General features: G+C 52.5%; 3 protein-coding genes across 3 annotated transcripts; 2 read left to right on the top strand and 1 right to left on the bottom strand.

Annotated features, from left to right (window-relative positions):
* Positions 1-738: 738 nt before the first annotated feature.
* On the top strand, positions 739-2,747 carry psrA (putative general stress response phosphoprotein phosphatase Psr1/2; the record flags this gene model as incomplete). Its single annotated transcript, XM_053098032.1, has 5 exons — positions 739-838; positions 934-2,129; positions 2,186-2,335; positions 2,384-2,482; positions 2,535-2,747. 5 exons carry the CDS (start codon positions 739-741, stop codon positions 2,745-2,747), a joined length of 1,758 nt encoding a protein of 585 aa, XP_052958054.1.
* A 1,243-nt stretch (positions 2,748-3,990) lies between these two features.
* Positions 3,991-5,533, top strand: KD926_004575 (putative protein phosphatase PP1 regulatory subunit Sds22; the record flags this gene model as incomplete). The annotated part of the gene is made up of 6 exons (XM_053098031.1): positions 3,991-4,132; positions 4,215-4,246; positions 4,546-4,842; positions 4,913-4,987; positions 5,065-5,467; positions 5,517-5,533. The coding sequence occupies 6 exons, from the start codon at positions 3,991-3,993 to the stop codon at positions 5,531-5,533; spliced, it is 966 nt and encodes a 321-aa protein (XP_052958053.1).
* A 341-nt stretch (positions 5,534-5,874) lies between these two features.
* Positions 5,875-14,126, bottom strand: mrd1 (RNA-binding ribosome biosynthesis protein MRD1; the record flags this gene model as incomplete). The annotated part of the gene is made up of 10 exons (XM_053098030.1): positions 5,875-6,597; positions 6,718-7,004; positions 7,655-9,382; positions 9,443-9,619; positions 9,678-10,706; positions 11,092-11,170; positions 11,290-12,480; positions 12,533-12,805; positions 13,034-13,756; positions 13,896-14,126. The coding sequence occupies 10 exons, from the start codon at positions 14,124-14,126 to the stop codon at positions 5,875-5,877; spliced, it is 6,441 nt and encodes a 2,146-aa protein (XP_052958052.1).
* Positions 14,127-14,315: the final 189 nt, after the last annotated feature.

Genomic DNA, 14,315 nt, shown 5'->3' with positions numbered 1-14,315 from the left:
CCCCTTGTCCAGGTGAACCGCCACGGCAGCCCTTGGACTCAGGGAAACACAACCAGCCACTGGTCTGCGAGTTCTTCATCCAGAAAATCCTCCATAATTTACCAATTTACCAATTTACCAATTTACCATTTACTGGTACCGTCCCGTACGACTCCTCCCGACACGTGACGGCCCCAAGGCACTCTCAGTCTTTGCGCCCTCCACGATCTTCGCCTTCATCCTGCCATCCTCTGCCTCTCTGCTTCTCCCTCGCCCTCGCCCTCGCCCTCTTGCCCGCGGTCGCATACGCTGTTCGTCGACTTCCTCGTCGCTTCGCCCAGCCGTCTCGGGGACACTGCTTCCACCAAGTCACTTCTGATCGCTCTGCCTGCGACCAAGTCCTAGTGCTGAGCACTAGTCTTAATTAAGGGCGGTGGTCCGGGTCCGCGAGCTAAGCAGCAGCACCGGTTGGAACCTCCCGTACCTTTCTGTCGCCTTGCCTTCGACCCTATTTCCAGTTTCTCCAGTCCCGTATCCAGGAGGCGTGACTTTCGCACACCCTTCGAGCCCGCCTCCCCCCCCCCCTCCCCCCTCTCTCTCGGCGGCAACCCTGGCGGTGATCACATCCATTTGCTGATCACATCCATTCCTTTGCTCCCCCATCTCTTTTCTTCTCTACCTCTTCGAAAGAAAGAAAGACAAAACAAAAAAACCAGCCCTCGTTGCCGTGTCCCGTGAATCCTCGCCCTGCTACCCTCAATGCTCGGAGGGAGCTCGGAGCGAGATTCTTCACCTTCCAATTCAAAGGCCCCCACGGGAGAAGCGTCCATGTCTGTCGCAACGAGTCCACCCGACTCAAGTAAGTCTCTCCGATGGACTGCGACTCGGTCGCCGTCACTTCCTCCCCCAAATATACAAGGACATCCTCACTGAAAACATCGTCACCTACTGTAGATCCAGAATCCTCCCCCCAGGGTAATGGCGCCCCCGGTACCGATGCGGCGGCCGCCTCAAACCGTGTAGAGCCCTCCGAGACGACTGCTCAACCCTCCGTCGCGTCCCCCGACAACGCTGCTCCGTCGAACGCAGCCGATGCCCCTAAGAAACACCATCTGCTGTTACCCATCTCGTCGCGGACATCCCTCAAGGCGGACAAACAGTCAACCTCGGAAAACACTCAAGACGCCGCCAACGATGACTCGGAGAACACTCTTCGAGGCTCGAAGAGGAGTATCCTTAAGGGGCGAAGGGACCGGAGCAGGGGAAGTAGTTTGAGATCTCGGCGCCAGAATCCGGAGGGAGCGAGCGTGGAGGAGAACAAGGCCGTGAACCCCGACATGCGCGACGCGACAAAGGCCGACAAGAAGAACAACAAGGTCTCGTCGAAACTATTCGCCTTCCTGAGCTGCTGCTCCTCGTCCAACGTCGACCCCGAGGATGCTGCGGTGCCCCCGAAGAAGACCCCCCGACGCCCGTCAGTCCCGCAGACCCAGCCAACTCCGGAGAAGGCAGAGGTGACCGCCGGCGATTCGAGTACCGCCGAATCCAAGGAGCCGAGCAGCTTCCGCGGGGACGAGAAGCCCCATGCCACCGTGACGGACCAGGCCCCGTCGCCCGTGGATGAGGAGCAGACGCCGGTCAACAAAGCCCCGGAACAACGCTCGCAGGTGGACGGCGCCGTGCCCTCAACCGATCAACCCCAATCGGTTCCCCAGCCACCCTCGCAAAAGGAAGTCGAAGGCCCCGCGCCCGTTGAACCCTCGAAGGAGGAACCCGCCGCGGGCGTTTTGTCGGAGAAGACGGAGGATCGAGCCCAGCAACCTGAGGACAGTCAAACCCCCGTTCCGCCGCCAACGCACGATGACCAAGCCGAGGAGGTCTCCGGGGACAGCGGTGCGGCGATGGCTCCGGCCACCGACGACGAAGTTGGCCCGAAGGATGAAAAATACCCTGCTCACGAGGAAGATGCGATGAAACTGCCTGCCGTGCTGCCTCCTCCCCCGCCGCTTATCCAAACGGGCAAGCAAGCACAAGTCGGACAGGATAGACAACTGCAGCAATGGTTGTTGCCACCGCCTCTACCTCACCTGCAAAACCGAAAATGCTTGGTTCTTGATCTCGACGAGACCCTCGTCCATAGTAGTTTCAAGGTACGTTGAACGGGAAAGAACATTTTGCATGGAGCCTTTTCAATAACATGTCACAGGTCCTTGAACGTGCCGACTTCACTATCCCCGTCGAGATCGAAGGTCAATATCACAACATCTACGTGATCAAGCGACCCGGCGTCGATCAGTTTATGAAACGGGTCGGGGAATTGTATGAGGTGGTAGTCTTCACGGCATCTGTTTCCAAGGTTAGTCGATTGGATCTTCTTAATTGGAACATTACTAACGCATCGAAGTACGGTGATCCTCTATTGGACCAGCTGGACATTCACAACGTCGTCCACCACCGCCTATTCCGAGACAGTTGCTATAACCACCAAGGCAACTATGTCAAGGTAAGACTTCACCGACACTTGCCAGATGATCTACCCACTGACACCATCCTAGGACCTGTCCCAAGTTGGTCGTGACCTTCAAGACACCATTATCATTGACAACTCTCCGACATCATATATATTCCACCCTCAACACGCGATACCCATCAGCAGCTGGTTCTCTGACGCTCACGATAACGAGCTTCTTGATTTAATACCCGTTCTCGAAGATCTGGCCGGTACACAAGTGAAAGACGTTAGCCTAGTTCTCGACATCTCTCTATAATGTCTGTAACTCTAGACCGTCTGGCATTTTCATTTACAGCGCGCCTGATTTGGTTTTTATTTCCCTTTCGCCCCAGCGCCGACATCCGAAGGGGCGAAAGCCAAAAAAAAGTAGTAAAGATGAACTCTCGACCGATTTTCTTTTGTTTTACGCGCAACAGTTGCCCTAATACAGTTGAGGGCATGGGAGAAAAGCAGGCCAACTGCGTTGAAGATCCTTAGTTTTTGGGACTGATACCGCGTGTGTATGATTCTTCTACTCCCCCCTTTTTTCTTTGCTCGCATCTTCTTTCATCCACCCTCCTGCAACTCCCCCCCTGGTTATGTCTTTTTGTCCGCGCTCCAAGCGAGCAGATACCTTGTTCATCCCTTGTGATTTTGATCGGGGTCTTTTGAACCCATCCCCTTGATTTCTTCTTCTCTTCTTTTGCATTCCGCAGGCGTCAGTCAGTCTTGGCCATCAGCTGAAAATTTTGCTGATCTCGTGTATACTCACTTGGTTGATTTACATTCTCTCTCTTTGCCCATTCACTCTCATCTGTCTTGTTTTTTTTTTTTTCTTTCATTTGCCCTTGTCTATTCACCCCCAACCGCCCCTAAAGGCCCGACACTGCCGTTCTTATTTCCTTTTCTTGTCTGTTCTGAACCCAGCCAGCGCATCTTGTCAGCCATGATTTGTTTTGGAGACCTCGTTAGTAGGTGACACAACATATATGTCGCAGCGTGCACGTCACTGTTTCTGGTCCTTTCATAGTTTCATCGATCCAAGATCATGATAATGGTGACCTTGCAATGTATGTATCATTGGCGTATGTGCTGTTCATAGCGTGCTATTCAAGCAGTATTATCCATACCACGGACAGTAAGACCGAGACAGTAAAACTGGAGAATAGGCCACGATATCAGGTCTAGTAGGGCTGGCTGAGAGCGGAGAATGCCAGAATGACGTTAGGCGACCGGAGCCAGAGAAGCGGGACTTCGATTCTGCGCATCCGCCCACCTCCAACTGACCACTTTCCCTCCCTCAGAGACCAAGCTCTTCTCCCCCTCATTTCGCCTTTCATATTTCTCACCTCTGATATCCACCTCCTATCTACCAGTACCACGATACCCATCCCCTAAGAACATCCCTCCACCGACCCACCCGAGCAGTCAAAAAGCTCCCCGCACCGCACCGCATCGGAACTTCCCTCCCACCTCCGATCCAGAACCCCCTCGACTCGAGTCCAGCAATCACCGCCACAATGAAGGACAGCAAAGGATGGGACGGAAAGCTACGAGTCGAACCCAAGCCGACGGCCACGATCACTAATCCAGAGGCCCTCGAGGACCCCGATTACTCGGATTCCGACGCGCCGCCGGTGGAGGAGATTGATGCGGACGAAGGTATGATTCTAGTTCAGACCAGACGGAGGGGGGTAGGTGGGATGGGATGGGATGAAGGGATGTTAATTTTGTTGGTTGGTAGATTTGCTTGAGGGTGAGGATCCGGATGTTGAGGTATGCTTTTGTCTTGATTGTGGTGGTGACGTGCCACTTTCGCGCTTCGCGTTGATCCGTCGCGGGGAAAAATCTAGCAGGGTAGGATAGGGAGAATTCTGACAAGTTGGATAGGATATCGATCTAGTGCATTGTCGCATATCGTCTATTCCGGCTCTTCGACTTGAACGATTTTCTAAATTGCAGGTATGCGCTTCCTCTATCCCAACGCCTGTCAGTCAGTCAGCCAGCCGGTCAGACAGACAGACAGAGGCATCTGAGTATCATGATAACTGACGCCCTTCATCCATCCAACACAGAGATTATGTCTTCGCCAGAATCAAATATCGCGAATCGCGCTCCCTCCGAACGTTGCGGCGTCGTTAAACGAGCTCGATCTCTACGATAACTTGATTTCGCACGTCAAGGGCTTCGAAGACGCTCTGAACCTGACGACTCTCGACCTCAGCTTCAATAAGATCAAGCATATCAAGAACATTGCGCATCTGGTCAAGCTGACGGATCTGTACTTTGTGCAAAATAAGATCTCCACGATTGAGGGCGTGGAGGGGTTGACGTTGTTGCGAAATTTGGAATTAGGAGCGAATCGAATTCGGGTATTCTCCTCTTTTTCTTCTATTTGGATAAAGAAGAAGGGATGATACTGACGGTTGGTTGGCAATGCAGGAAATCGAAAACCTCGACACCTTAACCTCGCTGGAAGAACTCTGGCTAGGAAAGAACAAAATCACAGAACTCAAGGTACGCCCTTCCCCTCACCCCCTCAACATCTCTCACTCAAGCAAAACAAGCCTAAGACCAAAATCTAAATTTCCCAGAACCTCGACTCTCTCCAAAACCTCCGCATCCTCTCCATCCAATCGAACCGCCTCACGCACATCAGCGGCCTCTCGAACCTCCCACACCTCGAGGAAATCTACCTCTCGCACAACGCCATCACAGACCTGAGCGGCCTCGAAAAGAACCCATCCCTTCGCGTAGTCGACTTCTCAAATAACCAAGTCTCCAAGCTCGAGCATTTGTCGGAACTCGTGAACCTGGAGGAACTGTGGGGATCGAATAACCAGCTCGCGAGCTTTGAGGAGGTGGAGCGCGAGTTGAAGGATAAGAAGGAGTTGAAGACGGTGTACTTTGAGGGGAATCCGTTGCAGATGAGAGCGCCGGCACTGTATCGGAATAAGGTCCGGTTGGCGATTCCGCATATTATGCAGATTGATGCTAGTAAGTGTTGGTTGGGTTTATTGGGTGAGGAGATTGCTAATGGTTACAGCGTACGTGAGGGTTTGATTCACAGATGGTAGACGCAGATGGCAGATAGAGGGATAGTCGATATGGATGGATGGATGATATGATAATCTGAAAGTATAAATGATGTTCTTCGGCGCCTATACCAGTGTATCCCGTGCATCTTTCTGTTCTCCTGTACAGGGCACGGAGCATTAGGACTGGGTTAAGGTGAAGACCAAGACCGAGAACAAGATCAAAAACAAGCAACATATCTAGAACACGAGGGTATATGAACATGAACAAATGAAATAAAAAGCAGAAAAGCAGAAATACTCAGAAATGCAATGCAATCCCCATCTCACACCATAATGAGCCTTTCCCTCAAACCCTCAGCATCACAATCAATCACTATTCCCCCTCCCCCCAACCTCAGCTTTACCTCCCTCGCCTCCCTCCTCACCCCCAACCTTGGTATTAAACAACGCCTGCAATGAAGTCCCACCCATCTTACACCTCTTCCTTCTACTCCACGCAAACACACCCTCCCCGGTAGCCCCCTCTTCCTTTTGTATTTGTCCTTGCCCCCGTGCTTGTCCTTGCTCTTGTCCTTGCTCTCCCCCCCGTCCCTGTCCCCTCGACTGCGACTGCGATGGCGATGGCGACTGCGATTGTACTTCTCCCCGCGAAGATCGTCCCCGTGACTGTGCCTGCGAACTCCCTAACTTCCACCTCACGGGCACATCCGCCAACTCCTTAACAGGAACGCCCGTTTCCCGCAAATCGACCGCCTGGTGACTCTCCTTGTCGATTTTGAAACTCCCGTAGCAGGGGTTCCGGTGGAGGGAGGAGAGGTGGTTATGGCGCGAGGGTTGGAGGTTGCAGAATAGGGTTTTTGTTTGGGGATGGGATTGCGTTCGGGGGTTGGGTTTGGGATCGGTTGAGTTTAAACTTGAGGGGGACGGTGAGGGATTCGGAGTCGAGGAAGATGCGGAAGACAAGGAGGAGGGAGACGGCAAAGCAATCTTCAACGGCGAACTAGCAATCGCCGACCTCGCGGCTTGAGGGGATTCAAAAACCGCGATTGTATTTCGGGGAGCGGTGGGGTTTGTATTTGTTTTATCGTACTGTTTAGATTAAATCCAATCCTTGTTAGTTAAAATACGTTTGGAGAGACATGCACAGGAGAGTCGAGTCGAATCCAGAATGAAAAGGAAAGGATTAATAAATTAAGGTGAGTGTCTAACCTTAAGATTCTTAAACGTCACCACCTCGCCATATTTCTGTAATGCGGAGAGCACGAGTTTGCTTTCGGAGAGGGATCGCGGGGGCGGGTGGATGGTTAGATGGACGGATTGTGAGGCGAGATTGCGAGCGAGGGAGGTTGTCATATTTTCTTTGTTTTCCCCCGCTTCCCTCGGGGCTGGGTGATGAGGGGATTGAGGGTTGACGAGGATGTAGTTGAGGGTGGTGGTAAGGGAGATGAGAATCGGAGTTGGAGAAGAGAAATGGTAACTAGTCTTGGCGGGCTTATCTTATCGATCAGGTCACTCCGTAGATCTATTGCTGGGTATGGAGTAGACTACCTACCTAAAGAGACCGCGGTATATATACATTGGAGATGGATAGGTATAGGTATACTTAGAAGATTGATATAGACATTCCAAGCTATAGTATATGATTGACCTCGTTGTGCTATAAAGTCACAAAAGAAAGGATATCCAAGGGGATGGGAATGACCTATACCCACCGAAATAGAAGCCAAACAAATGAAGGTGATTGAAAGTAATGGCCAGTTGAACTCTTAACAGTTACGAATAAATGTAGACTCAAAACCCTCGTGAATTGATTCATTAATTGTAAATATTTTGTCCTTATTAGAAAATAAGAAAACAGCCGAAACCCCTGAGTATCACCCCCCCAAAACGCCTGTGCCAAAGTAAAGAATGAAGAAAAAGGTAAATAAAAAAGAAAAGGAAAAGAAAAGAAAAGAAAGGAAAACAAGAAAAAAAGATAGAAAATATTCTCCAACTTGGATATTATAACTTTTCAAATCAATCACAAAAAACCATTATTATCATTATGTAAAACCCCAGTCATAGCTAAACAGCTATTGAACTGGTTCAACAGCGCTGGTTTCCGCATACGCAGAACTAGCATGGTCCGGCCCGGCTCCATTCATACCTGGATCGCCAGGGATATTCCCGACCAGCTTGTCAATGAGATCATCATGTCCCATGAGTCCCTCGAAGCTGTTCGGCTGGTGCGACTCGCGCGAGACAGGCACGTGGCTGTCCGACGACGGGAACTGTAGATGCGTCGTATAGTGACTAGATCCGACGTCACCGTCCGGGATGGTAGTGGAAGGCGTCGACCATTCCGCCTGATTGTGGCCCATCTCGTCGATGGAATGCGATCCGCTGCCGAAGATGTTCAACACGTTGCTGTTGTCGTGGTAGTGGTTTTCATGGCCCATGGTGTATCCGAGGTTAGGGTGCGAGAGGATATCGGGCACGTTGAGCATCACAGGTCCTCCGCTGCTGGGGCCGCTGAGGTGCGCTGCGGGTTGGCTGGTGGCTTGGGGCGGGAGCGGTGGGAAGGGGTCCAGGACGGAGGTGACGGCCGTTTTGTCGCTCAGACCGTCCTCGGGCTTGGTAATCGAGTGCAGGAAATCAAAGTGCCCCGTCGAGTACATGTTCTCCTGCGGTGGTGGATACATGGGCCAAGGGGGCTGCGACGTGCCGTTGTGCTGGAGCAGATCATGAGGTTGAGGAGGATGATGGTGATGAGAATGGGGAACAACAGGAGGAGCAGGCGGAGGGGGTGGTAGAGCATGGTAGACATTAGGGGTAGGTTTGTTTAGTAGGATGGAATCAAGGGATAGAGGATGGACGTCGTGGGCGGCGGCGGCTGGCCGCGGACTGTTGGTCGTGATGCGGTCTGGCGGAGGGATGAGCCTCTGCCAAGTGGTGGTGCCAACCTCGCCCGGTCGTGTCTGGCGGAACTTCCAGAGCAAGATGGCCATGGGCTGGCTCTCCTCCTCCGGTTGGGCAACGTACGGGTTGGCGGAGTGTCGTCGGGAAGGGGGCGTGGCCCGAATCTCCTGCACCACCGACATGGTGCGCAGGAACTGTCTGGATCGCTCGTCGGCAGCTTCGGGGTGTCCCGGATTCTCCTCTGCCATCTGCCTTCTTTCCTGCGTGAGTTGGGTGAAAAGCCGGGCCCACCACTTGGGTTCAAACAGTCGCGTCACCTTGGTCGACGATGGTTTGCCCAGTTCTTTGCCCAAGGCAGCCTCCATTTCCTGACCATTGTCGTAGATCAGCGTATTGCAGATCCAGTTGTCCATCTGATTCACCATGGGAGCATCGTTCGTGGCAGGACGGGCAAAGTCCAGCTCCATGTGGATTCCGAGGCTGGACCGGGAAGGAGGGAAGTCGTCCATCAGATTGAGGCTGGCCTCCAGGTAGATGATCTCGCAGTTGAGAGGACGGTCAAGGTCTGCCATCAGCGAGTTCAGATGAGGAAAGCTAGTTCGCCAGCCTGCCAGGTTCTCCAAGGGCGTGGGCGGCGCCACGGGAAGACGCTGGTCTCCCTGAAGACGGGTGTATTCATGATAGGCGTTCTCGATCATATCCTGTCGGTGCGGCGCATTCACCCACATCCCAAAGCTGAGACCGTGGATGTTCTGGACCGAAGGATCACGCATCGTGGGGTTGAGAACGAAGTGTGGCGGAGGCAACTCCACGGGGTAGGGCTGCACCAGCCGCAAATGGTCGTTGTAAGGATTGTGCAAATGGTGACCATAGTGGCTAGACAAGGGAAGCTCGACCGGGCTCCTCCACTTGGGGCCGATGGAGTGAGACTGGCTGCTAGAGCGGTCCGAAGCTTGCTCTCGCACGAGTCGCTCCCCTGCAGGATTGAGCATTAGTATTGAAATGGACCGGGATTGTTAAGCTAGGGAAGGCATACAATCAGGATCCCCTTTGAGGAACGAATCCAGAACCTGGAGGTGACTCGAAACCTGCTTCCTGCTTCTCTTCTTGCCCGTTGCCTTGAAGATAAACTCGGCAATCAACTCGTTGCGTCCGTACGACTTGCCGCGTTCAGACCACTTTCTTCTACCCATGGGAGGATTTGCCTCAAGAGCTGAACCGCTATTAGCTTCTTTAAGCCCTCCCTTGGAGAGGTTCTGTCCCAGACTTACCCTGTTGAAAAGCGTCCTCCAGCTCATCCGACCATACTGGCTCTCCATCCTTCCCAGTGTCGCGTCGAGGTCGTGCCCGATACTCCAGATACTTCTGGGACTTCAGATAACTCCTTCCTCTACGTGGTCCAGCCGAGCTGGGACCAAAGGATTGCAACCGTCGAAGCTTCTTGGTTTGGAACCGGTTGGCTAGCACCTGAGGATGATGGTAACTAGAGGCAGTAGGCAAAGGGTGGGCAGGGACCGGAGGATGGTGAGAGTATTTGACGGCATATTGGGAAGGGTGGTCATCTCTCACGGTGGTATCGCCATAGGCTAAGCTATCTGAATAGGACTGGACATTCCCAGATGTATTCTGAAGGGCCCGGTCCGAATGGGCAGATAGACTCTCCAGAGCTGGGGGAAGCTGGGGGACCATACAGCCGGGTTGCCAGTCAGTAGCCATGAGAGCGAGAACCACCTGGAGGGCGGGGAACAGACGGATTCCCGTGAGCACAAAAGAATGACAAATTCCACAGGGAAAGAAAGAACGGAAAGATCTTGAAGCCCGCAAAATGCTTCCTACCAGACAGAGGGCCGCTGGAGGGTTTTGCAAAGCAGCGATCAAGAACGCAAAATGCTGGAAGAGAATGTAAGAACCTGGGAAAGAGAATGTGAGAGCGAAGAGCATGGTGTTTATAGGAAGCTCATTCCCTCCCTCCCCTAGAGAGGAGTAACTACATTGCTGGATCACGCTGCTTGTTTGGAAGAAGGTAGTATCCCTCCCCCTCGAGGGCAACGACGACTCGGTTCCAAGGTGGGGAGAGGAGAGCGACAGCGTGAGAAACACCCTTGGGTCTGTGCTTTCACGCGTCTGGAGACCGACGAGGGAGGGAAATTCCCCCAGTGGCCCGCCTTGTTGCAGCAAATCAGGAGGGAGGGAAGAGCACGAATGGAACCCGACGGAGAATTGATGCAAGGGGGAGGGGACATTTTCGTCGACCTGCACCTGCTCGGGGATTTCTCTCGGATGCACCCCAAAGACGAACCCTGATCGACTTGGTTGCAACAGGTACAGAAGAGAGATGATGAACAAAAGTTGTGGCGAAGACCCTCATCAGGAATGCTCAGTCGCCAGCAACACCACCTCATTGTTCTGGTGGAGGAATGCGAAGTTGTTTACAAAACAGTGTAGAAGAATGTAGGTCGTAAGAAGCCAAGCTTCTAACCCTGATCTGGTTGATATCTAGGGTTGCTCTTAGCATGTTTGTAGAGACGTGAAAGAGGGAGAAGAAAGGAACGCTAGAATTTGACAAGGATATGAATAACCCCAGATTGGGGATAAGACCATTAAAAGACAGAACAATCCATCCCAGGCGGATGCACGAGCGAGGGAGTGACAAGAGGCTCTTTGCAGGACGCGTTATGCACGTACTGACAGCAGCAGGAACGTGTCGGGCTTGCGACCTGCTGCCGGCCTGCCGGACTTCAACCTCGACCAAGCAAGGGATGGCCTTCGCGAAAACCAAACCATTGCCAGTCCGTCTTGTTCCCCTATGCGCGAAGGGCGAAAGGGACGGCTCTTTTTCTTGCTTCGTCGAGCTTAGTCTTCTCCCTCGTCCGGGGCCCCTACAGTAAATTTCTTGCGGCCTCCCCCCGTGAGCTTCTGTAGTTTGACCCTGTCCACCTGTTCCCCTACTTTCTTTTCGATCTGCTCGATCTCTTGCTCGGCATCGATGGCCTCCGCGTTGGCAAATTCCAACACCAGTTTTCTACCTAACAAGTGGGTGTTCTTCAGCGCGTCCATGGCATTTTCCGCTTCGCGAGCGCTTACGAAGTCAGCAAAACCGAACCCACGAGTAGACCGGTCAAATTTCTGAGGCACCCGAACAGACCGAAGCTGGCCGTAGGCACCAAAGAGGGATCTGACATCTTTCTTGGTCGCTTGGAAGGGCAAGTTCTTGATGATGATTTTCGTTCTTCTTGCTGCGATCTTCTTCGCCGTGTCGTCCCGGCGTCGCTCCTCGGCGGCATCCATGCCTTTATGAGACGCCCTAATTACCAGTTCATGCTGATCCAGACTGTAGCCATTCATTGCGGCAAGAGCAGCCTGACCTTGTTCCTTGGTCCGGAAATCAACGAAGCCAAAGCCCATACTGAGCGTTTGGCCGGGTTTCTTGGGATCGGGTTTGGTCTTGACCCTGGCAGACACAAAGCCCTCCAGTGGCCGGAAGGTTTCCACGAACTTTTGATTCGTGGTGGAGAAATTAAGGTTCTTTACGAATAGGGTCGAGGCGGCCGTGATGGTGTCCTCGGCCTCATCGGCCGCGAAAGTGTCCGCCGTCGAGAAGCCCTGCGAGACAGCCTTGGGCTCGGCGATTGGCTTCTGCGGCACCATCGACGGGTCGAACAGGTTCTTAGGTGCCTTCTCCAGGAAGAGAATCGAATCCCCAACCTTTCGATAGGCGAGGCCTTTGAAGGCCTTTTGCGCCTCGTCCGGTCTTCCAAACTCAACGATGGCTATCGTGCCACTGGGAGGCAGCAGTAGCCTGATGAGTTGACCGTACGGCTCGAACAATTTCCTAAGGTCGTCAGCTTTGACGCCGAATGAAAAGTTCTTTACTAAGATGGAGGTGTTTCCACGCTCCCGCTGCTTGAACGCGTCAAGGTTGACACCGTTCGCGGTGAAGTAAGCTTTCGTTTCTTGAATAACGTGCGTCTCAGCATGTGCTTGTTTCACCGCAGCGTCTGCTGAAGTGGGATCCAACAGGTCAGATTTGGAGACCCCCAGTCGTTCAGCCACTGAAGACATGACAGCATCAGTCTATGGATTGTTAGCGGTGGTGTATACTCAGATGGTTGACACGACAACTCACGTTCATGTAGAGGGAGTTCCAGCTAAAAGTGGAGGAAGCAGAGTCCATTTTTCGCCGGATTTCCTTTTGTTTCTTTATAGGCAGTTTCTGCAACTCATGCTCGTCGATTTTGTACGTCTTCTTGGCAGAAGCCGGCAAGATATGCAGTAAACGGCCTTGGAAGTGCTTTCCGTCCAGACCCTTGTAAGCCTCTACGGCTGAATCTGAGTCAACGTACTGGACGTATGCAAATCCTTTGCTGGTGTTTGATCTGGTATCGAAAGCGATATGAATCTGAGATCGTTAGTGATCGTTCATGACAAATGAATATAAAACAAATCATGATATCATGTGCAAGTTGCCGTTCAGATATAAAGAGGCATCTACTAAAATTCTCTTTCCTGTTCGCATCATGTGCTTTTGCATCTGATGTCCCTATCAGGATGATCATCATATGGGCAACCCCCGAGGGGACTTTGCAATGGTATATGAAAACAAGGGAAAATAAAAAGTCAAACTAACCTCTTCAATCCTTCCAAAAGGTGTGAATAGTGGTTCCAGGTCCGATTCCCTGATATCGTACGCCAAGTTTCTTACGAAGAGACGCGCAGACAGGCGGATGTTCTCGATATTCGTATCCACCGGCGGGGGTGCTTCCGCTGTTTTACCAGCATCCGCACCATCTGGCGACTCACCGTCATCAGACTCTGTAGAAACCTTCGCAACAGATTTCGGCTCTTCAGGAGCAGGAGCACTTGGCGGAGCGTTGAACTCTGCTTGCTCCTCTTCGTCCAGAAGGCCCAGGAGGCGACTCGTCTTTGACCGCAGCCAATCGGAGTCCGATACGGCAGGTTGCTCCTCGGGTTGAGGGTCCTGTTGCTCCGCATTCTCTTTTTCCTCAGCCCCGTCAACGGCCATGGGCTCAGGTTCATGAGCAGCGGCTGGGGCTTCGCTCTCATCTCCCTGGCCGTCTGCGATCCTGGCTCGCTTTCTTTGGGCGTAGGTGAGGTCTTGGGGTGTATCATCTTCCTCGGCAACTTGGTCTTGCTTCTGAGAGTCCTCCACAGACGGGATGAACGCATCGTCGTTGGCCCACGTCTTCGTGTGGGAGGGGTGTTCCACCAGGGACATGTACTCTTGCATTTTAGGATCTTGTGGAGGTTTCTCCCCATCCCGCTTACGCTTGAGTGTACTCTCCGAGGAGTCATCGGGTTTATGAGCTTTACGGGTAGGCTCAGCATCAATCTAGATAATACGGGTCAGTCTCAAGACCACCTTTACCGGTCAGCGTGCACAACAGCGAAAGAAAGAAAAGAAAGAAAGAAAGAAAAAAAGAAGGAAGGAATAGAAAATACCAAGTCCAAGTCCAACAGCGTGCACATACCGGTTTAGCAATTTCTACTAAGATCTTCGACATCTTCATATATGTCTTATTGAAGTACCGCGCAGCCTCCTTGGCTACATCGTGGCTCTTGAAGCCCACGAAGCCAATTCGGCGCTTGGGCAAAACATGAGCATCCGTGACCTGGAAGCGAGTAGCAAAATGCTTCCTGAGTTGGTCATTGGAAAAAGTTGGCGGGAGACCAGAGACAAAGACTCTTGTACTCTCCTCCATGATTGTAGAGTGTTGTGTCCGGTGGCTACTGATTTCCCAATGCCACGGAAGAGGAGTGTTGAAGAAGGAAGAAAAAAGAGTTGAGAAATTTTTTTTTTTACGTGATGCCGATCTTATAGTGCCGAAGGCGGTGAGGCGAGACGGGGGGAAACTTGGCCCGTGCGGGTCGCTCGCGGAGATTCCCTGGTC

Source organism: Aspergillus affinis (genome assembly GCF_023601865.1).
Source record: "Aspergillus affinis strain CMG 70 chromosome Unknown NODE_21_length_366722_cov_90_171905, whole genome shotgun sequence".
Taxonomy (NCBI): domain Eukaryota; kingdom Fungi; phylum Ascomycota; class Eurotiomycetes; order Eurotiales; family Aspergillaceae; genus Aspergillus; species Aspergillus affinis.
Note: the sequence above shows the minus strand (reverse complement) of the source record. Positions and strands in the feature narration are given on the sequence as shown.